A 20852-nucleotide genomic window follows, 5' to 3' on the forward strand; every position below is an offset into this window, starting at 1 on the left:
AGGCCAGAGGGGAAGGAAAGGACGGAGGGAAATGGTGACTGTGGGAAATGGCGATTAGGCCGTAAGGGGTTTCACTGCTGGGGCGTCCTCTCAGCCCCCTCCCCCGCAGCTCTTCTCATCTCCTCCGCTTGGCACCAAGCCCTCAGCGACCCCATCCTGTGCCCTCCTCACTCCCAGCACAGAGCCTCCAATGCCCCTTACCCATCTGTCCCCTCACGCAGAGCCTCCAAAGGCCCCTACCTGCCTCCCTAGTGTGAAGGCTCCAGCACCCCTTCTCTGCCCCCCACATTGTGCAGAGCCCCCCACCACTTCCCTGCCCCTCCCCTCCGGCACAGAGCCCCCAGCGCCCCTTACCCAGGCTGCTCGCCGTCACCTCCCACTGGAAGGTTTTCCCTTCGTCTGCACAGAGGCAGCTGGTGTAGGCGCTGTCCTCGCCCGCCTGCACCTGGAACTGCGCAGACTCGGCCAGCGTCAGCTGCACCTGTGGGGCCCAACACGAGATCCCCCTTAGGGCTGTGGGGGACGCACCAGCTCCAGGCCAAGACGTTACCCCTCTGGGGTTTAGGCCAGGCCCCACTCACCGCGATGTGCTGACCCCAGTGGTCATAGGGTCACAGCCAGTGACTGCCGGTGCCACTCGCAGGCCTGCGCCGCTGCCCAGCTCCCCAGCCCCAGGTCACCGGCCCCAGCAGCCCCAGCAGCTCAGCCCCGGGTGGCGCTCACCTTGATGCACTGCCGCAGGTAGTTGAAGACGGTGGCCTTTAGGGCAAAGGCCTCTCCCCGGATCACGGAGTACGGCAAGGCCAGCTCCACAAAGAAGGGTTTGAAGGCCGTGAAGGTGGCCGTGGGCGAGAGGCCAAAGCCCACCTCGGCCGTGCAGAACATCCCAGCTTTCCACTCTGTGATGGTGTCGGGCACCGAGACTGGGACGTCCTTGGAGCCCCCCTCGCTGGGTCGGGATGGACACAAACAGAGCGTCAGACACGCGGCCGCCCCCTGGGAAGTGCTCACAAGCACGGCCACCAGAGACGTCCCTGCCCGACCCTCTGCTGGGCTGGGGCCCTGGGCCGGTGGCACAGAAACAGGCCAGTCCCAGACAGCAGAGAGGGGAAGAGCTGTCAGTGCCCGCCTCTCGTCCCCTCCTCCGCCCATACCAGCTAGCGCAGGATCCTTCCCTGCTCCGGGACTCTCCGGGCTGGGCTCAGTGTCCCATGGGATGGGGATCCCCCCTTCCGCAGCCAGACACGTTTCCCTGTCAGGGGGCTATTCCTGGGTGTCAGCCTGAATTCCCCCTGCTCGGGATCCCCTGCCCCTCCCACTCCTACCCCCTGTGCCACCTTCAATTCCCCGCTGCTGTGCTGGGTTCCTCTCCGCTGGCAACAGGGAGCAGGAACCAGCCCCACGTGGGCAACCAGCCCTCCCCCAGCCAGGGGGCTGCCTCTGGGAGCTGCTGCTTTCCAGGGTCTGGCCTGGAGGCTGCTCCGCAGGGACAGTCTGTGACAGCTCCTCACTCACCCCACAGGCACCAGGTCCCACAGCCACGTCTCTGGGAAGTACGCACGTGGCACTGGCTCCGCCTGGGCACTGGGTTCTGGCACTAGCCGGCCATCGCTCACTGGGCTCCCTGCTGCAATAACCACCATTTCTCCCTCAGGGATCATGTCTAGAAAAGATACAAAGGGGGGTTCAAGGAGCTCCACCCTGGTTTGGGGGCAAATCCAGACAATGATTCATGTGTGTTTGCACCTGCAAAGTCTCGATGTTTGGGGACATTTCGGGGACTGCACGTGGCCCCCGGGAGCTCTGAGAACTGACCCCTGCTGGCAGGGCTGGGGCTGGAGGGGGTCGTGCTGGGGGTGTCCTACATGCAGCACACACTGGTGGACTCAGCAGGGGGCAGGAGCCAGGGAGTCCTGAGCTCAATCCCAGCTCTGCCCCGAGCAGCGTTAAGGGTACATTGCACTCCCAGAGCCCTTCACAAAGAGCCGCTAGCCAGGCAGGTCAAATCATTAGCCCACTGAGCAGCTGGGACATGGAGGCCTAGGGAGGCTCAGTGCGTTTCTACTGCAACCACCGAGCATGAGTGGGCATTGCAGGACCCCATGTAATCGCTAGAAAAGCCATCAGTCTCTGTGAAAATAAGAACATAAGAACGGCTATACCGGCTAAGAGCAAAGGTCCATCTAGCCCAGTATCCTGTCTGCCGACAGTGGCCAGTGCCAGGTGCCCCAGAGGGAATGAACAGAACAGGCAACCATAGAGTGATCCATCCCCCGTTGCCCATTCCCAGCTTCTGGCAAACAGAGGCTAGGGACACCATCCCTGCCCATCCTGGTTAATAGCCATTGATGGACCTGTGCTTCATTTATTTTTCTAATTCTTTTTTGAACCCTGTTATAGCCTTGGCCTTCACAACATCCTCTGGCAAAGAGTTCCAGCCAAAGGAGGAGGAGCAGAGTTGAATTTTAAGGGTCAGATGATCATGCGTACCCAGCCCCCACTGAATACACTGGAGAAAACCTCCCACCCTGTGCCCTGCCCCATTAAGAACAACGGACATACTCCCACCCTCAGCTTCTTTGAGAACAATGGAGAAACCCCCACCCTCCACCTCATTGAGAACAATGGAACAGACAAGGACAGTGTCAGAACCAGGATCAGAACCCAGGTCCCAGGCCCGATCCATGAGCCCACGGGTCTCCCCTCTGAGGGCAGAGAGGGCATTTGGAATTGCTGATCAAGGGGGATGGAAGCTCCCAGCCCCACTGACCTTCCATGGGAATTAAGGGTGCCATGTCATAATACTCCTCCATTGAGAATTCATGTTCACAGGGCTGCTTGGTGTTGGTGTTGGTGAGAATTTTCAAAGCCGCATCCTGAGAGAGAAGGAAGATGGAGGTAAAAGCATCAGGAGCAGCGAAAGAACAAGAGGCGGCGTGATGCCTGCTGTTACTGCCCAAGGTCACACAGCAACAGAGCAACACAGGAGCAGAATTCACAGAGACTTGGATGCTGCCCAGCACCCTGCAACTGGCTTTGTAAAGGGGCGGGATCAGTATTTTACATATGGGGAAACTGAGGCACAGGGCCACAGAGCACGGGAAGGGGAAAGACCCATCGGCTCATCTCTCCGCCCCCTTGTCCCCCGGGGCCAGGGCCGGGCTGATTCTTACAGCATTTCTTCCCAGGGGGTTGGCTTTAGCACTAAAAGTCCTAAGCGAGGGGGCCTCCTCCAGGAGACGATTCCAGCCTCACACTGTTGGGTCATTCTCCTGCTGATGGTTCCGGCACCTGGATCCCAGGACTCCTCGCTGTGCCCCATGACATTCAGCACGGGCCAGAGGCTGGGACAGTGGGCTGGGAGTCAGGACACCTGGGTTCTCTTCCTCCCTTCACCACCCACCTGCTGGGTGACGTGGGCAGGTCCCGTCTCCTTTCTCGTTCCCTCCCTCCCTTTGCCTGCTCAGCCTGGGAGCTCTCAGGGCAGGGGCGTGTGTGACTGTCTGTTAAATGCCCCCAAACGTCCTGGACATAGACTGAAGGTTGCCCAGTGGTGCCCCTGCCCTTCTGGACTGGGGAGAGCACCTCGTCCTGACCCGCTGAACACCAGGCAATGAAGAGTTAAGGGAGGTGCCACCCCAGCCCAGCCTCAGTTCTGCCCAGGAGCTGGCACTGCCCACAGGGCAGGTGCCAGAGGTGGCGCCATGGGCAGTGGATGTGACGAATGACTGAGAAGGGGCCCTTGGCTGTGGGACACGATGGGAATTGCTGCGAGGTTGTGGCCGTGCTCACTGCGCTGGGTGCAGCTGGGTGTGATGGGGCAGGAGAGGGGCCCGTGAACCTCAAAGGGTCCAGTCTGCTGCAGTCCAGCCCTGAGCAGCCTGCTTGGATTCTTCTAACCGGGTGCTGGAGGCTTTGTTCTTCCCTCTGCTCGATGCTCATTCCCTTGGCAACCCTCTGCAGGAATGGCAGCATCTGCACGTGGCTCTTACAACCCTTGAAAACGTCGCCCTCAACCCCAGATTTCGGTCTCAGGCAAAACTGCCAAATGAAGCCGCTGCAGAGCGGAGGCAACGGGCGCAACTCACCCTGGGTGGGGACTGAACTCACAGCCCGTGGGCACCCCAGCGATTCACAGGACGCAGCACGTCCCCTGGCGCCCCTCGGTCACTGTGACACCAGACTGCCTGCAAACCCGCTGGCTCCACAGAGCCCCAGCCTGGCTGCACATGTGCCTCCCACTCTCTGGGGCCTCCGTTCAGGTCTCCCCCCCAATCAGGGCAAACAGCATGATGAGAACTGGGCGGTCATGTAAACAGGTTTTATGAGGGGAGCTGTATCTTGGGGCCCCCCCGCTCAAATGACCCCACATGTGGCCCACTAGCTCCACCCTGCACTGCTATGAGGCACAGCACATCTCAGGCCAGGCTGTGGATGTCAGAGCACTCAGACACTCCTCTTTAAACAGCCAGCGACACTCAACCTCTGCTCGAGCAGAGCTGCTGCCCCCTGCAATGTGCAGCACCCGCCCATGGGGCCGGCCGCGCTCCCCGAGCTCCCCCCACGGCAGCATCTGTCTGGTCCCCTGGTGCCCAGAACCCAATGCCCCCGCCCGCCTGGGGGACAGTTCTGGGGAGTGACTTGGCCACTGGGCAACCCCTAGACACACAGTGCGCACGGTGCTGGGTGCCATGGGCAGCACGCCCACCGGACGGGGCTGCTGGCGGTGGGAGGGCGGGTCCCAGCCTATTCCACTATGGCGTCTGACTGGGATCCTAGGCCCTGGGGAGGCTGCCAACACTCAGAGCAGCCCCCAGCTGGGACAGAGCCCCGGTCTCCTGACTCCCAGCCCCCTGAGGGCTTTGGGAGGATGTCGTCCATCCCTCCTTCTGGCGGGGCAAGATGCCATCACCCTCCGAACCTGTCATAAACATACAACTAAGGGTAGCATAAAATCCCTCCTTTACCTGTAAGGGGTTAAGAAGCTCAAATAACCTGCTTGGCACCTGACCAAAAGGACCAATAAGGGAAGAAGATACTTTCAAATCTGTGGGGAGAGGGACCAGGGCAGGAAAAAACATTTCCTAAAACCTTACCTGAAATAAGCATCTAAGGTTACAAAAATTGTAAATAATAGCAAGGAAATGCATTGAATTATCTTTTATTTTAGCTTGTGAATTTTCCCTATGCCAAGAGGGAGGTTTATTCCTGGTTTTTCTAACTTTGAAGTTGAGCCTAGAGGGGAATCCTCTGTGTTTTAACTCTTTTTATTACCCTGTAAAATTACCTTTCATTCTGATTTTACAGAGGTGCTTCTTTTACTTTTTTCTTTATAATAAAGTTCTTCTTTTAAAAACCTGATTGGTTTTTAGTGTCCTTAAAATCCAAGGGTCTCGTCTGTGCTCACTTGGTTAACCTATTGGTTGGTAGATTATTGTCAAGCCTCCCCAGGAAAGGGGGTGAAGGGACTTGGGGGGATATTGTGGGGAAACAGGAACTCCAAGTGTCCTTTTCCTGAATCTTGGTCTAAATGACTTGGTGGTGGCAGCAACACCGTCCAAGGACAAGGAAGGATTTGTGCCTTGGGGAAGTTTTTAACCTAAGCTGGTAGAAATAAGCTTAGGGGGTCTTTCATGCGGGTCCCCACATCTGTGCCCCAGAGTTCAGAGTGGAGAGGGAACCCTGACATGGTGGCAGCGCCATGGGATCATTTTGAACCAGAAGCACAGACCTCAGGATTTTAAAAACATTTTTTCATTTGGCTGATTAAAAAAAAACCTCCCTGGTTTTCAAAGGACTTTTTTTTTTTTTTTTTTTAAGCTGAGAGCAGCTGGAGTTTTTTTCTTTGCCTGGAGGCAGAGCAGTTAAGTTATAACAAGGGGGAATTCACAACTTGGTTTTTTTCTTTCTTTCTAGGCTGAGCACAGGAAGGCTAGGATGATGGAAAGTGAGGTCTAAAAGAAAAAGACGGCTACTCACCTTTGTAACTGTTGTTCTTCGAGATGTGTTGCTCATATCCATTCCAATTAGGTGTGCGCGCCGCGTGCACGATCGTCGGAGAAAATTTACCCTAGCAACACCCGGTGGGTCAGCTGTGGAGCCCCCTGGAGTGGCGCCTTTATGGCACTGGATATATACTCCAGCTGACTCAGCGCCCCCTCAGTTCCTTCTTACCGCCCGTGACGGTGGTTGGAACTGTGGAGCTTGGCTTTGCTGCTCTCCACTCTCCCTAGCGTTTTTCCTCTCAACAGTGTTAATAGCTTGTTAATAGTTTATAGTTAGTATAGTTATAGAGTTTTTATATAGTTATAGGGTAAATAGTTCTAGCGGGTTGGTAGGGATCTTCCCTCCTCCCCACCGGTAGCTTGGGCTCATGCCCAAGGCTCCGGGCTTTAAGTCCTGCTCCAAGCCCATGCCAATGGGCAACCCCCATGACTCTTACCTAAAGTGTCTGGGGGAATCTCATCAGACCGAGAAGTGTAGGATCTGCAAAGGTTTCCGGCCCCGGACTAAAATAGGAGCGGGACTTTCATCTGCGACAGCTCCTCATGGAGGCAGCTCTTAGCCCTCAACCTCCAGCACCGTGCCAAGACCTGGCACCAAGCACTTCGGTGCGCAGCACCCTGGTGGCAACAGTAGGAACTGCACCGTGGTCGGACTCTGATAGAGTCCTAATTGGAATGGTGGAAGATCTGTCTTTCCTAATGCAAAAAAACGGTTACTTACCTTTCTGTAACTGTTGTTCTTCAAGATGTGTCGCTCATATCTATTCCAGTTAGGTGTGTGCACGCACCGTGTGCACGGATGTCGGAAACTTTTACCCTAGCAGTTACCCGTCAGGCCGGCTGGGGAGCCCCCTGGAGTGGCGCCAATAAGGTGATCTATATAAACCCCTGCCGGCCTGACCCCCCTTCAGTTCCTTCTTGCCGGCTACTCTAGGGTGACCAGATGTCCCGATTTTATAGGGACAGTCCCGATATTTGAGGCTTTTTCTTATATAGAAGCCTATTACCCCCCACCCCCATCCCAATTTTTCACAGTTGCTGTCTGGTCACCCTAGGCTACTCCGACAGAGGGGAAGGTGGGGGTGGGGGGGGATGGAATAGATATGAGCAACACAGCTCGAAGAACAACAGTTACAGAAAGGTAAGAAACCGTTTTTTCTTTTTCGAGTGATTGCTCATATCAATTTGGGTTAGGTGACTTCCAAGCCTTACCTCGGAGGTGGGGTCGGAGTCAAGGAACCGCAGATTGAAGGATCACTCTGCCAAAGGCTGCATCAATCCGAGAGTGCTGGATGATGGCATAGTGGGACGTGAAGGTGTGAACCGAGGCCCATGTGGCAGCCCTGCAGATTTCCTGGAGAGGAATGTGTGCCAGGAAGGCAGCTGATGACTCCTGAACTCTCGTGGAGTGAGCCGTGACAGCAGGCGGAGGGACGTTTGCCAAGTTGTAGCATGAATACACCTGGTGATCCACGAAGATATTCGCTGAGAGGAAACCGGAGCACCTTTCATCCACTCCGCGATGGTGACAAACAACTAGGTTGTTTTACGGAAGGGCTTTGTTCGGTCTATATAGAAGGCAAGTGCCCTTCTGACGTCCAGAGAATGGAGACGCTGTTTCCGAAGGTCAGCATGCGGTTTTGGGTAGAAAACCGGTAGGAAGATATTCTGGCTCACATGAAAACGGGACACCACTTTTGGCAGAAAGGCCGGGTGAGGTCTTAGTTGAACTTTATCTTTATGAAAAACGGTATAGGGCGGCTCACACGTGAGAGCCCGTAGTTCGGACACCTGACGTGCAGAAGTAATGGCCACTAGGAAGGCGACCTTCCAGGAGAGATAGAGAAGTGAGCAGGAGGCCAGTGGCTCGAAAGGAGGGCCCATAAGGCAGGAGAGGACCAAGTTAAGGTCCCATGCAGGCACGGGTGGCTTCGTTGGAGGATGGATTTTCTCCAGGCCTTTGAGGAAACGCTGCATGACCGGGTGTGCAAACACCGAGCACCCGGCCACGCCTGGGTGAAACGCAGAAATGGCCACGAGGTGGATCTTAAGGGATCCAAAGGCTAGGTGCTGGTCCTTTAAGAACATCAGGTAGTCCAAGATGTACGGAATGGAAGCCTGGAGCGGGGGCACCTGTCACTGAGCGCACCAGCTGGAAAGCCTCTTCCACTTGGCCTCATAGGTAAGCCTAGTCGACGGCTTGCGACTTTCAAGAAGCACCCACCTTACCGAGTCCAAACAGGTGCGTTCAGCCTGGTTCAGCCACGGATCCTCCAGGCCGTGAGGTGGAGCGACTGAAGGTCCGGGTGCAGGAGACGACCGTGGTTCTGAGAGATGAGGTCGGAGCTGAGAGGGAGACATAGGGGAGCCTGAATTGACAGGTTCAGCAGGACCGGGTACCAACACTGGCGCGGCCAGGCAGGGGCTACCAGTATGACATCTGCCTTGTCCCGGCGGACCTGGAGGAGCATCTTGTGGAGCAGCGGGAACGGTGGGAAGGCATAAAGCAACTGGCCCAACCATGTGATCTGGAAGGCGTCTGCTATCGAGCCCGGGCTGTGACTCCAGAAGGCGCAGAAGGCTGGGCACTTCCTGTTGGTCTGCGAAGCGAACAAGTCGACTCGGGGAAACCCCCAGGTGCGGAAAATGCAATGAATGATATCCAGACGTATCGACCATTCGTGTGTAAGAAAATGCTTGCTCAAGCTGTCCGCCAGTACGTTCTGGACACCCGGCCGGTACGAGGCCTGAAGGTTGATGGAGTGGGCTAAGCAGAAGTCCCACAGGGAGAGGGCTTCTTGGCAGAGCGGCGATGACCGGGCTCCGCCTTGCTTGTTCAGGTAGAACATGGCCGTGGTGTTGTCCGTTAGGACTGCTACGCAGTGGCCCTGCAAGTGGGGAAGAAAGGCTTGGCACACAAGGCGGATCGCCCTGAGCTCTTTGATGTTGATGTGCAGCGACAGCTCACTCTCATGCCATAAGCCCTGCATTGTCAGGCTGCCGAGGTGGGCCCCCCGTCCCAGGGCAGACGCGTCTGTAACCAGAGTCAAAGTGGGTTGGGGGGGATGGAACGGAACCCTGACACCCACCATCCGAGGATTCAGCCACCACTGCAGGGAGTCGAGTGTGCACTTTGGGACTGTGAGGACCATGTCTAGACTGTCGCATCCCGGTCAGTAGGCTGATGCCAACCACATCTGTAGAGGCCAGAGTCTTAGCCTGGCGTGCTGCACCACGTAGGTACAGGACGCCATGTGACCCAGCAACCTGAGGCACTGCCTTGCTGTGTTGGTGGGAAACTTGGAGAGGTTGGTAATTATGCCTGCTATAGCCAGGCACCGTGCTTCCACAAGGAAAGCCCTCGCTTGCTTTGTGTCCAGGGCTGCTCCTATAAACTCTATTGTTTGAGTAGGGGAGAGGACAGATTTGCTGATGTTTATCATGATGCCCAAGCGAGTGAACGTGTCCATGACCAGTTGTACCTGAGACTGGAGATGTTGGTGAGACCGTCCCCTTATAAGCCAGTCGTCGAGGTATGGGAAGACATGCACGTGGTGTCGGCAAAGAAAAGCGGCCATGACCGCCATGCACTTGGTAAAGACGCGAGGGGCTGTGCACAAGCCGAACGGGAGGGCTGTGAACTGATAGTGCGTCTAGAGTAATCGAAATGTGAAAGTACGCGTCTTTCATATCGAGGGCGGCATACCAGTCTCCCGGGTCCAGTGAGGGAATGATAGTGGCTAAGGAGACCATAGGGAACTTCAGGTTGACAATGTACTTGTTGAGCTCCCTGAGGTCCAGAATGGGTCTTAGGCCTCCCTTTGCCTTGGGGACAAGGAAGTAGCGGGAGTAGAAACCCTTGCTCCTGAGCTCCTGAGGAACTTCCTCCACTGCCCCTAGGCAAGGTGGGATTGAACCTCCTGGACGAGGAGTTGCTCATGAGAAGGGTCCCTGAAGAGAGACAGGGAAGGGAGGTGATAGGGTGGGATGGAACGGAAATGGATAGAATATCCCACCTGCACTGTGTGGAGGACCCAACGGTCCGATGTAATATGAGACCAGGCATGGTAGAAACGGGATAGACGGTTCAGAAAAAAACGGTTACTCACCTTTGTAACTGTTGTTCTTCGAGATGTGTTGCTCATATCCATTCCATTAGGTGTGTGCGCGCCGCGTGCACGATCGTCGGAGAATTTTCTACCCTAGCAACACCCGGTGGGTCGGCTGTGGAGCCCCCTAGAGTGGCGCCTTCATGGCGCTGGATATATACCCCAGCCGACCCAGCGCCCCCTCAGTTCCTTCTTGCCGGCTACTCCGACAGTGGGGAAGGAGGGCGGGTTTGGAATGGATATGAGCAACAAATCTCGAAGAACAACAGTTACAAAGGTGAGTAACCGTTTTTTCTTCTTCGAGTGCTTGCTCATATCGATTCCAATTAGGTGACTACCAAGCCTTACCTAGGTGGTGGGGTTAGAGTGAGACATCGCTGAGTGCAGAACCGCTGATCCAAACGCAGCATCATCTCTAGATTGCTGTACTAACGTGTAGTGAGTGGCAAAGGTATGAACAGATGACCAAATCGCCGCTCTACAGATCTCATGGATCGGGACCTGAGCCAGGAAGGTGGTCGAGGAGGCTTGAGCCCTCGTCGAGTGGGCGGTGAGGCGCGGTGTCGGAACACCGGCCAAGTCGTAGCAAGCACAAACACAGGATGTGATCCAAGAGGAAATAGGTTGCGTGGAGACCGGCAGGCCTTTCATCCGGTCAGCCAGTGCAACGAAGAGTTGAGTCATCCTTCTAAATGGCTTCGTACGCTCGATATAGAACGCGAGGGCCCTGCGCACGTCCAAAGAGTGCATACGTTGATCTTGTCGCGTAGCGTGCAGCTTAGGACCTAAGGGTACCGCCGGCCCCTCCCTCCCTATTTTCCCGGACATGTTCAGCTTTTTGGGATTTCCCCCTGGACGGGGATTTGAGGCCCAAAAAGCCAGACGTGTCTGGGAAAATCCGGACGTATGGTAACCCTAGCCTATACCCACAGCTGCGTCAACCGGTTCCGGCGTGGGACCTTAACCTGGTTCCCTCTAGGCTCACAGGGCCCCCATTCGAGCCAATGGCTACCTGCTCACTCCTTTACCTATCTTGTAAGACTGCCTTCCTTGTAGCCATCACTTCAGCAAGGCATGTTTCTGAAATCAGAGCCCTCACGTCAGAACCTCCGTAGGTACAGAGAACAGGACCCCTCAGCCGGGTCCATTCTGGGGCCCAGCAAGCCAGACAACCCCATCTGCCCTCACTTCCTGTCCACAGCCAGCTCCAAACTGAAACCCCTTCCAGCCCCTCCTTTCTGGCCTTTTTCTCTTTCCCGGGCCAGGTGGTCACCTGATCTCTTTGTTCCCTTTTAGCTATTCCCTTGCAGGGGGGAATGGCCCCAGCCATTTGTTGCCAGGATACAGGGTGTTGGCCATTTATGCACACTGGAGACTTAAGAAATGCATAGGGGAAACTGAGGCACCCACACAGTATTCAGAGGAAACATTAAGAACAGTCCCACTTCTTCACAGCATGGAGATGCTGGTCTGAGGGCTTCCAGTCTGAACATCGCCAGTTTACCCTTGGATGGTACCAGAACTCGTGTCGGAGCTGGTGCTGGGACCGGGGGCACTGGAGCCGTCATTTCAATGAGCCCTCTGGCAGCCTCGAAGGTATCCGGGGTGGAAGGTAATGTAATCTCTTCCACTTGCACGGTCCCTTGTGCGGGGCTGGCGTGAGCAGACTGGGGCCTAGCGACCTTGTCCTGCTTAGAGGCCTGGTTCAAGGCTTGCTCGGTCGGGGCCAGAACAACAGCTTTGGCCCTAACAGGGGGTCCTCCCAAGGATTGCTTCTTCCTAGCCACCAGGAAATGGGAGTGGTGCCGAGGTGGGCGTTTTTAGGGCCCAGGAGATCGTCGGTCCTGAGATGAGCGCAGGAACTTCTGTGGTGCTGTAGACGGTACCTCTGGTGGAGCACGGTGCACCGAGGTACTCAGGCCCGCGTCTTGAGAGGGCGGCAAAGCAGACTCCATAAGGAGTTGCTTGAGTCGAATTTCCCTTTCTTTTTTTGTCCGGGGCTTGAATGCCTTACAGATTTTACACTTCTCAGCCTGATGGCTCTCCCCCAGACACCTGAGACAGGAGTCGTGGGGGTCGCCCGTAGGCATGGGCTTGTTGCAAGACTTGCAAGGCTTGAAGCCCTGGGACGGCATACCCCAGAGCCCTGCAGGGCAGTCATTGAATGGGGAACTGCCCTCAACTACTAAACTACACTTAACGCTATAGAGAAAACACTTAACACTAACTATTAACAATTAACTAACAATTAAGATAAGAGAAAGCTAGGGATTAGTGGAGCACTTGAGGAGACAAGAGACCACTGTTCCAACAACCATCACGGGCGGTAAGAAGGAACTGAAGGGGGGGTCGGGCCGGCAGAGTCTTATATACAACGCCATATCAGCGCCACTCCAGGGGGCTCCCCAGCCAGCCCGACGGGTAGCTGCTAGGGAAAAAGTTTCCAACATCCGTGCATGCGGCGCGCGCACACACCTAACTGGAATTGATATGAGCAATCACTCGAAGAAGAATGGAAGTAGTTCTTAGAGGGTGTTCCTGTGGAAATAGAAAGGTACATCCTAGATAGGAAGCCCAAAACTGTAATCGAGGTGGGGGAGATCGGAACCAAATGGGTGGAGGTGGCGGAAAAGAAAAAAGCTAGCAGCAGTTGGAGCAGACATCAGAAGGAGCAACCTGAAACAACACCTTACCACCGGGGGCAGCCCAAGACCCCACCTACGTCCCACACTGACAGACCTGACCAAAAAGAAACAATGCAGTTCAGTGGACTGAAGAGTGTCAAAAGGCCTTTAACCAGCTTAAAGTGACACTCATGTCTGACCCCGTGCTAAGGGCCTCAGACTTTGACAACCCTTTCCCAGTAACCACAGATGCGTCCAAGCGTGGTATGGGAGCAGTTTTAGTGCAGGAAGGACCGGATCAAGAATTCCATCCTGTCATGTTTCTCAGCAAAAAACTGTCTGAGAGGGAAAGCCACTGGTCAATCACTGAAAAGGAATGTTATGCCATTGTGTACACTCTGGAAAAGCTACGCCCATACGTTTGGGGACGGCATTTCCACCTGCAAACCGACCATGCTGCACTGAAGTGGCTTCATACCGTCAAGGAAAATAACAAAAATCTTCTTCGGTGGAGTTTAGCTCTCCAAGATTTAGATTTTGAAATACAACACATTTCAGGAGCTTCTAACAAAGTGGCTGATGCACTCTCCCGGGAAAGTTTCCCAGAATCAACTGGTTAAAATTGTCCTTGAAATGTGGAAAATATTCATTCATAGATTCATAGATTCTAGGACTGGAAGGGACCTCGACAGGTCATCGAGTCCAGTCCCCTGCCCTCATGGCAGGACCAAATACTGTCTAGATCATCCCTGATAGACATTTATTAACCTACTCTTAAATATCTCCAGAGATGGAGATTCCACAACCTCCCTGGAGATTCCACAACCTCCTATTGTTAGTTTTTATATACTCAGTAGTATATCTAGAGGCACATGTGTCTTATTAACTCTGTTTTCCCCTAGAGCTCCAGGAAGAAATCACAGACGGTGTGGAACAGGCTGCCCAGCACCATCTGTGATTTGGGCGGCATGTCATAAACATGCAGCGAAGGGTAGCATAAAATCCCTTCTTTACCTGTAAGGAGTTAAGAAGCTCAAATAACCTGCTTGGCACCTGACCAAAAGGACCAATAAGGGAAGAAGATACTTTCAAATCTGTGGGAGGAGGTTTTTGTTTGTGCTCTTTTTGTTGTTCTCTCTCGGACAGAGAGAGACCAGGGCAGGAGAAAACATCTCCTAAAACCCTACCTGAAATAAGCATCTAAGATTACAAACATTGTAAGTAATAGCAAGGAAATGAGTTAGATTATCTTTTGTTTTAGCTTGTGAATTTTCCCTGTGCTAAGAGGGAGGTTTATTCCTGTTTTCTCTAACTTTGAAGTTGAGCCTAGAGGGGAATCCTCTGTGTTTTAACTCTTTTTATTACCCTGTAAAATTACCTTCCATCCTGATTTTACAGAGGTGCTTCTTTTACTTTTTTCTTTATAATAAAGTTCTTCTTTTAAAAACCCAATTGGTTTTGTGTCCTAAAAACCCAAGGGTCTGGTCTGTGCTCACTTGGTTAATCTATTGGTTGGTAGATTATTGTCAAGGCTCCCCAGGAAAGAGGGTGAAGGGGCTTGGGGGGATATTGTGGGGAAACAGGAACTACAAGTGTCCTTTTCCTGAATCTTTGTCTAACTCACTTGGTGGTGGCATCAATACAGTCCAAGGACAAGGAAAGGATTTGTGCCTTGGGGAAGTTTTGAACCTAAGCTGGTAGAAATAAGCTTAGGGGGTATTTCTGGCGGGTCCCCACATCTGTACCCCAGAGTTCAGAGTGGGGAGGGAACCCTGACAACACCCAACCCCATCCTTACCCCTCTGCACCCATCCCCCCACCCACTCCTTGCCCCCTCTGCACATTTCACTCAGGTGGCTTCCTCCTCCTCCAGGCTGCCTGGGATGGGCAGGGGAGCACTGGGAGCACCAGAGGCACCATCTCCAGATGCTCCGTTCCCACACCCAGTGGCACCTCAGGTCCTACTGGCTGGAGGAGTCATTTCAGGAAAATTCTGATCTGCCCCTGGGGCCCCAGGCTGGAGCAGGCTCAGTCGCTCTGTGGCGAAGGCGCGCGCAGGCCGGTCGGCACGTAGGAGGGGATGGAGCAGGCGCGGTGCAGAGCAATTCCTCGCAGAATAATGCTGCCAAACTCCAAGCCTCTGCTGGGTATGTGGGTCCTGCCATTCCCAGGAGCTTCCCATGCAGCCAAATGGGGACTGCATGTCATGGGAAAGGCAAAGGGCACCTCCCTGACCCCAGGGAGACCTCCTGGCCTAGAGTCAAGTCTCTGCTCCCAGGAAGGGAGCTTCTCAATTAAACAGCTTTGTTTTATCATGGGAAAACTGAGTATTTTCCCCACCTCCCCTTCTGAGCAACTGCTGAGGTGTGTTAGCTGAAACACCTCAGAAAGTTCAGCCTGAGACCGACCCTTGGCTGGGGAAATTTCAGCCCTAAACATTTCAGTCTGACAACGTTACATGAACTGAAAATTTATAACGGGAAGTGCCAGAGAACCGTAACTGGAGGTGGCGCTGCCAGCCCTGCAGGTAATACCCCTGTGCCCAGGAGTGGGGCGGGATGGGGCGTTCCTGCTCCCTGGATACCCCGGGGATTTGTCCCAGGGCCTGGGCCATGTCTGAAGGTGGTTGGGGAGGTGTATCCCAGGCCCGGGTTTGCTAGGAGCATCCCTGGGGATTCATTAGAACAGGCTGGACCATTTGGTGGGATTCACCCCTGGATGCCAGCAGCTCTGGCCACATCGGAGCCAGTTTAGTCCTTTCGGGCTACAGAGGAGTGTGAGGCCTGGCCAGGCCCAACCCTACCTTAAACAGGCTGTAGGTGTCATGCCGAGGGGGAGTCTGGCTGCTAGTCCCTCTGCGACACCTCCACTGGCCACCTAAGCCACGGCAGTGAGGAACTGGAGCCTGGGGCGGATCATCACATGACTCAGGCTCTCGCACTGCATCGGGATAGTCTCCTCTGGGAAAATTGGGGAGCAAGTTATAGACCTAAAGACAAACACAGACAACATCAGCCATGAAACCAAGACACGAGCTACTCCAGAGCCAGCTCCTGCCCCTCCTCCCACTAACACATCACCCCACAAACCTCCGCTTTCGCCCCAGCCTCATCTCTAGCCTGGACACCTCCCCCACCCTGCCCAGCACCCAGCCCCATCCCCTACATGGGCGTTTGTCCCTGCAGCTCCCCCCCCAGCCCTAGTAGAGGGACCCGTGCTCCCAATGCCCTGGGAGAACCTGGGGGGGGAAGGGCAGGTGTCCCTTCTCTCCATGGGGCAGCGAATGGCTCTTAGCACCCCTCCCCCTCTCTGTCCGGATCACAGAGGGACTGCGTTGGGGTCTGGCCCTGGGACCATGGCTCACAGGGACACGTGACTCAGCCTCTGGCCCATCGAGTCCCGTCTCCTGCTGCCCCACGGGGCTTTGGGAGGCTCCACTCGCCGTGTACAGAGCCCGTGAGCCCCTGGATGGCAGGCGCCAGCGACGGGCCGAGTGCAATTCTGTATCATCACCCGGGCAGGGACAACTCCCACAATGCACCTGGCCAGTTGTCACCTGCTGTACATGGGGGCAGGGAATTCTCCTGCCCCTGCCCCTGGGGACCAGCTCTGCCCTGGAGAGAGAGCTCCGGTTACCCTGGCCATTATCTCAGCTCCGAGCTCCATGTTCCCAGCCGGAGCCGTGGTGAGGGGTGCTGGGAGGGGGGCACTGCAAGGGCTGATGGGAGAACAGGCAAGGCAAGAGGGGACCCCCCTGAGTTAGGGGCTGTCAAGTGCCATTGGAGCAGCCCTCAGACGGGGAGAGGTGGCCTCGAGGGGTGTCCCCCAGCGGCCATGCATCGCCCCTCCCTGCATGGGGGAGGACTCGTCGGGGGAAGGTCCGGGCGCACGGCTGAGCTGCTCTGGACTCACAGTGTCGACGCTGAGCTCGGCCTCGGGCTTCATGAGCAGCACGCTCTCATCCACGGCGCGGACGGCGCACAGGGACCCGGGGGCAGCCTGCACCCACAGCTGGAGCTCTGAGCCTGGCAGGGCCCGGTCCTGTGAGAAGGCCAGCTTCACCTGGCGAGGCACAGCACGTCACAGGGGAGGGGGAAAGAGACCCCTTGTCAAGGCTGAATCCCCGCTCTGGCACTCCGAGTGCAGAAGTGGGGCCCACAAGGATTCTAAAAATTAATTCTTGGCCTCTCCAGGCTTGTATTAAACTCCCAAGGTTACAGCTTCTCTCTGACCTTAGCTTAGTAAATGCTGCCACCACCCAAATGCAAAAAAAAAAAAAAAAAACCCTTTGAACCCAGGAAGGAGCACTTGGGAATTCCTCCCTGTGGGGTACCCTCAAGCCCTCTCCCCCCCAGGGAAGAGCTGAGAAAGAAAACAAAGGAAATTAGCTGTGGCTACCAGCTAATCAAACAACATACACAAACCTCTTAGGACACCAAAAATCCAATCCTGTTCTTTAAAAAGGGAAATTTTATTAAAAACAAAAAGGAAGAAAATACATCTGGAATTTAGGCTTTTGCTAGATTTTAAAAGAGCAATTCCAAAGATCAAGCACCCAAAATAGCTTTCTTGGGGGTTCAGCTTAATGGTTACTGTGACGAAGTGGGGGGTTTTCTTGTTTTCTGTGGGGTTTCAATGGAGGGGGTGGGACTCAGTTTCACTGGGTGTTACTGGTTTAACGAGGGGAGGGGAGATGGAGTTTGTTGTTACAGAGGACCGGAGAGGGAACTTGGAAACCCAGCCAATGGTCTGGAGGATGGATACCCCAGCGACCGGTGACCTGAGACCCCGACCCGGAGACCCAGCTCAGGAGTTGCAGCCGGTTCTGGCCAGTGGGAGGACAATGGGCTGCAGAGTGAGGACGCAGTGACCTAACCAGCCGGTTCCAGCCAGAGGACAGAAGGGAGGAGAGGAGGCCCCAGTTTACAACCCTGTTTACCTGGAGAGAAGACAATGGACAGAGGCGGGGCTTGGGGCAGGGGATATCAGATGCCCAGCTGGGCAGTGGGGGGGGTCAGGGCTGGAGAGGGGGAGCAGGCAGAGCCCGCCTGGATGCAGGGAGACTGGGATGTGCTGTGCTGAGGGAGGCCAGGCCTGAGGGTCAGAGAGTTTCCTGTGCTGTGTTCAACGCTCAATAAACCCTCTTGTTTTATGCTGGCTGGGATTCACTCCAGTCTAGAGAACAGGGTTGCATCAACCCCTTCGGGGGGTGGAGGCCCTGAGGGTCCAGAGCGAGTGGACTCTCTGAGGGGGCCCACGGCGAGAAACGGATGTGCTAAGGCTCAGAGAGGTGCGGCTCCAGGAGGTGGAGGGGCCTGACCCCAAGAGAGAGTGGACCCCCGAGAAGGGCTGTCTCACTGAAAGGGGCACCCCCCCCACGGACCGCACGGGGCCCAGAGTGGGAATGATCTGTGAGTCCGTGACAGTTACAAGCAAACAAAAGCATCTGGGGTTAGCACAGAGAAGTCCACAAGTCAATAAGAAATAAAAGAAATAACCCTGATCGTTTCTTTTTCGACATTCCCTAATATTACTTATATAACTGAGGCTTCCAATAAGTAGATTCGAGGTATGAATTGATCATCTATAATCACACCTGGCTTAAGCTGCTTATAGCATTGCTGCTCCGGCCCTGCAGCCCAGAACAACAAACAAAAGGAAAGTTTCTTTCCCAATTTTAAAAAGTTCTACCTTCCCATTGGCTCTTTTGGTCAGGTGCCCACTCCTTGTCTTTTACCTGTGGGCTTGTTAACCCTTTACAGGTCAAGCAAGCAGAGAACAGACCAAGAGGGATTTTACAGCTAACTGGCTGGCTGGGTGTCTATCAAAGAGAGCTACTCCCCCCACCCCCTCCACTTCATGTATCACACCCCCGCAGGGGCAGAAGGAGACAGGCCCAGGCGAGGGGGGCAGGCACTGAGTGTCACTCTGGCCCCAGGCCCCGCTGGCTGAAGGGTTGGCGCTTTGGGAGTCGGTGCTGGGCGTGGGGGGTTGAGGCAGCCCAGGCTCATTCAGCGCCCCCATGAGACAGCTCAGGGAGCTGCAGTTATTCATAGACACCCCAGGGGGAGTGGGTGGGAGATAGGAGGTGCAGGGAGGTACGGATACAATAGGATAGCCAGCCTCACAGACAAAACTCATGAGGCAGACCCCCGAAAAGTCCTGAGATTCTTGATGAGGACAAAGCCCTGGGCTGCAGTCTGTCCTCTGGCTTCTCCGCTCCCCCTGCCCCCTCCCGCAGTGTGTCTGGACATGCACAGAACTGCCCAGGGGGGGTCGGCCCCCTTAGAAACCCTCTAAAGAAATATGGCCAGCTGGCCACCCCCGCAGGCCTCCAGAGGGGAAGGGGGCTCAGACCATCATATCCTGCCCCCTGCCCCAGGAATCTCCCAGGGTGAAAAGGGGCAGGCACAGGTTGGAGGATGGGCAGTGGGTAGGGTTGAGGTGGCAGAAGTTCTGGGGGGTTGGAGGAGCAAGTGGCTGCAGAGACTGTGGAGTGGGGAGGGCTCAAGGCAGCAGGTACCTGCCAGGGAGCCCAGAGGGGGCCGGGGAGGGTCCGGGTCCTGGTCAGTGGGATGGGAGGGACAGAAGCAGGAGCTCTGGGGAGCTGGGGACAGGGAGGCGAGGGGTGGGACAGGCAGGCAGCAGGTACCTGCTGGGCCCGGAGTGAGAGGCTGAGTCCACGGGGGAAGCAGGATCGGCTGGGGGAGGCAGGAAGGGTTTGGGGGAGCAGGTACTTGCTGGGGTCAGGGAGAACGGAATGGGAGGGGGGAGGGCAGGCACCTGCTCCTCCATTGTGCGGGGGCCGGAGCTCTTCCCGTCACCGCGGGAATGCCTGCAGGCGGGGGCGAAATGGCTAGTGATCAATTCACCAGAGCTGGCACTACCGCAACGACCCTGGTGTTGCTGGAAGGCCGGGGAAGGGAGGGGCTGGGGGAACCCAGCGATGCCCCTGCTCAGGGCTCCTGTTATGGGGCAGGGAGAGATTCCCCGACCCCAGAGGCTCCTGCGCCCGAGCCCCAGGCTCACCTTGTTCAGGAGGCACTTGGCCATGCGCAGCTGGGCGCGGTCGGCAGCCATCTCGCCATCGGGCAGCACCGTGTAACCCAGCACCGTGGCAGTGGGCGCCAGCTCAGAGCCGACGGGCAGCTCGACAGAGAAGGAGCCCTTCAGCCCTAGGGACGGTGGGAAACACTCAGTCAGGCCCAGCCAGCAGAGCCCCCTCCCCCAGCCCGGCCCAGCTCAAGGGGCTCAATCCCCAGTCACACCCTGGGCGCCCCCATCTCCACAGACCCCTCCCCCCACACTTACCAGCCCCCTCCCTGAGGTCCAGCCCCTTGTGGAGGATCCTGGCGATGGCTCCCTTGGCCACGACCTGTGGAGGAGGAGACGGGCGTCACTGAGCTGTGTGACGCTGTGTGGAGTCTGGGAGACACTTTATGGTATTGTTGATACCAACATTATAAAATTGCAGGGAATCTGACCAGATATGCCATGGAAGGTGTCTGTGAAAATGGTGCGATTTGCCAAGTATGAGGTGTGACGAACTGGGACTGTTCTTGCTGGGGTGTGGGAATGCTGACAGGGGAGTGTGACTAGGATGGTCTGCATCGGGGGATGGGAGTCGGCCCAAGGGAACATACCTGAGCTTGTAACATGAGAACCCAGGAGGGGATTGGAGGTCAGGTGACTCTGGGGCCCGGGAAACTGAACAAAGGCTGTGGGAGGGGTCGCTGAAGGCAGAGTGCTGGAAGCAGGCTGGAAGGAGGCTGGAGAGATGGCTGGGAGGCAGAGATGGCTCTGACCCCCCAAAGGGGGGTGGGCTGGCATGCCCTGGGACCCCAAGCTGGACCTAACTGAGGGGGGGGCCCTGTTGTCTGTGCCTGCAAGACCTGTCTTGGACTGTATTTCTGTCATCCAAATAAACCTTCTGCTCTACTGGCTGGCTGAGAGTCATGGTGAATCGCAGGAAGCCGGGGGTGCAGGGCCCTGAGTCCCCCAATACTCCGTGACAACTGGTGGCAGAGGTGGGATCTACTGCATCCCGTGGACGGCGCTTCCTGCAGTAAGTGACTGGGGAGCAGTAAAACGAAGGGGGATTGACGGGGACCAGG

General features: G+C 55.8%; 1 protein-coding gene across 1 annotated transcript in view; it reads right to left on the reverse strand.

Moving 5' to 3' along the window:
* The window catches only part of LOC128829282 (alpha-2-macroglobulin-like protein 1), a 61743-nt gene that overhangs the window by 17377 nt on the left and 23514 nt on the right, over window positions 1-20852 (reverse strand). Inside the window, exons 13-20 of the mRNA XM_054014629.1 lie at window positions 20050-20113; window positions 19768-19913; window positions 16651-16800; window positions 15542-15727; window positions 2771-2876; window positions 1516-1663; window positions 724-949; window positions 355-481 (exon numbers count right to left, since the gene is read on the reverse strand). Coding sequence (XP_053870604.1) covers window positions 355-481; window positions 724-949; window positions 1516-1663; window positions 2771-2876; window positions 15542-15727; window positions 16651-16800; window positions 19768-19913; window positions 20050-20113 — 1153 coding nt within the window. The remainder of the gene's footprint in view (window positions 1-354; window positions 482-723; window positions 950-1515; window positions 1664-2770; window positions 2877-15541; window positions 15728-16650; window positions 16801-19767; window positions 19914-20049; window positions 20114-20852) is intronic.

Source organism: Malaclemys terrapin, chromosome 25, assembly GCF_027887155.1.
Source record: "Malaclemys terrapin pileata isolate rMalTer1 chromosome 25, rMalTer1.hap1, whole genome shotgun sequence".
In the NCBI taxonomy this organism is placed as follows: Eukaryota; Metazoa; Chordata; order Testudines; family Emydidae; genus Malaclemys; species Malaclemys terrapin.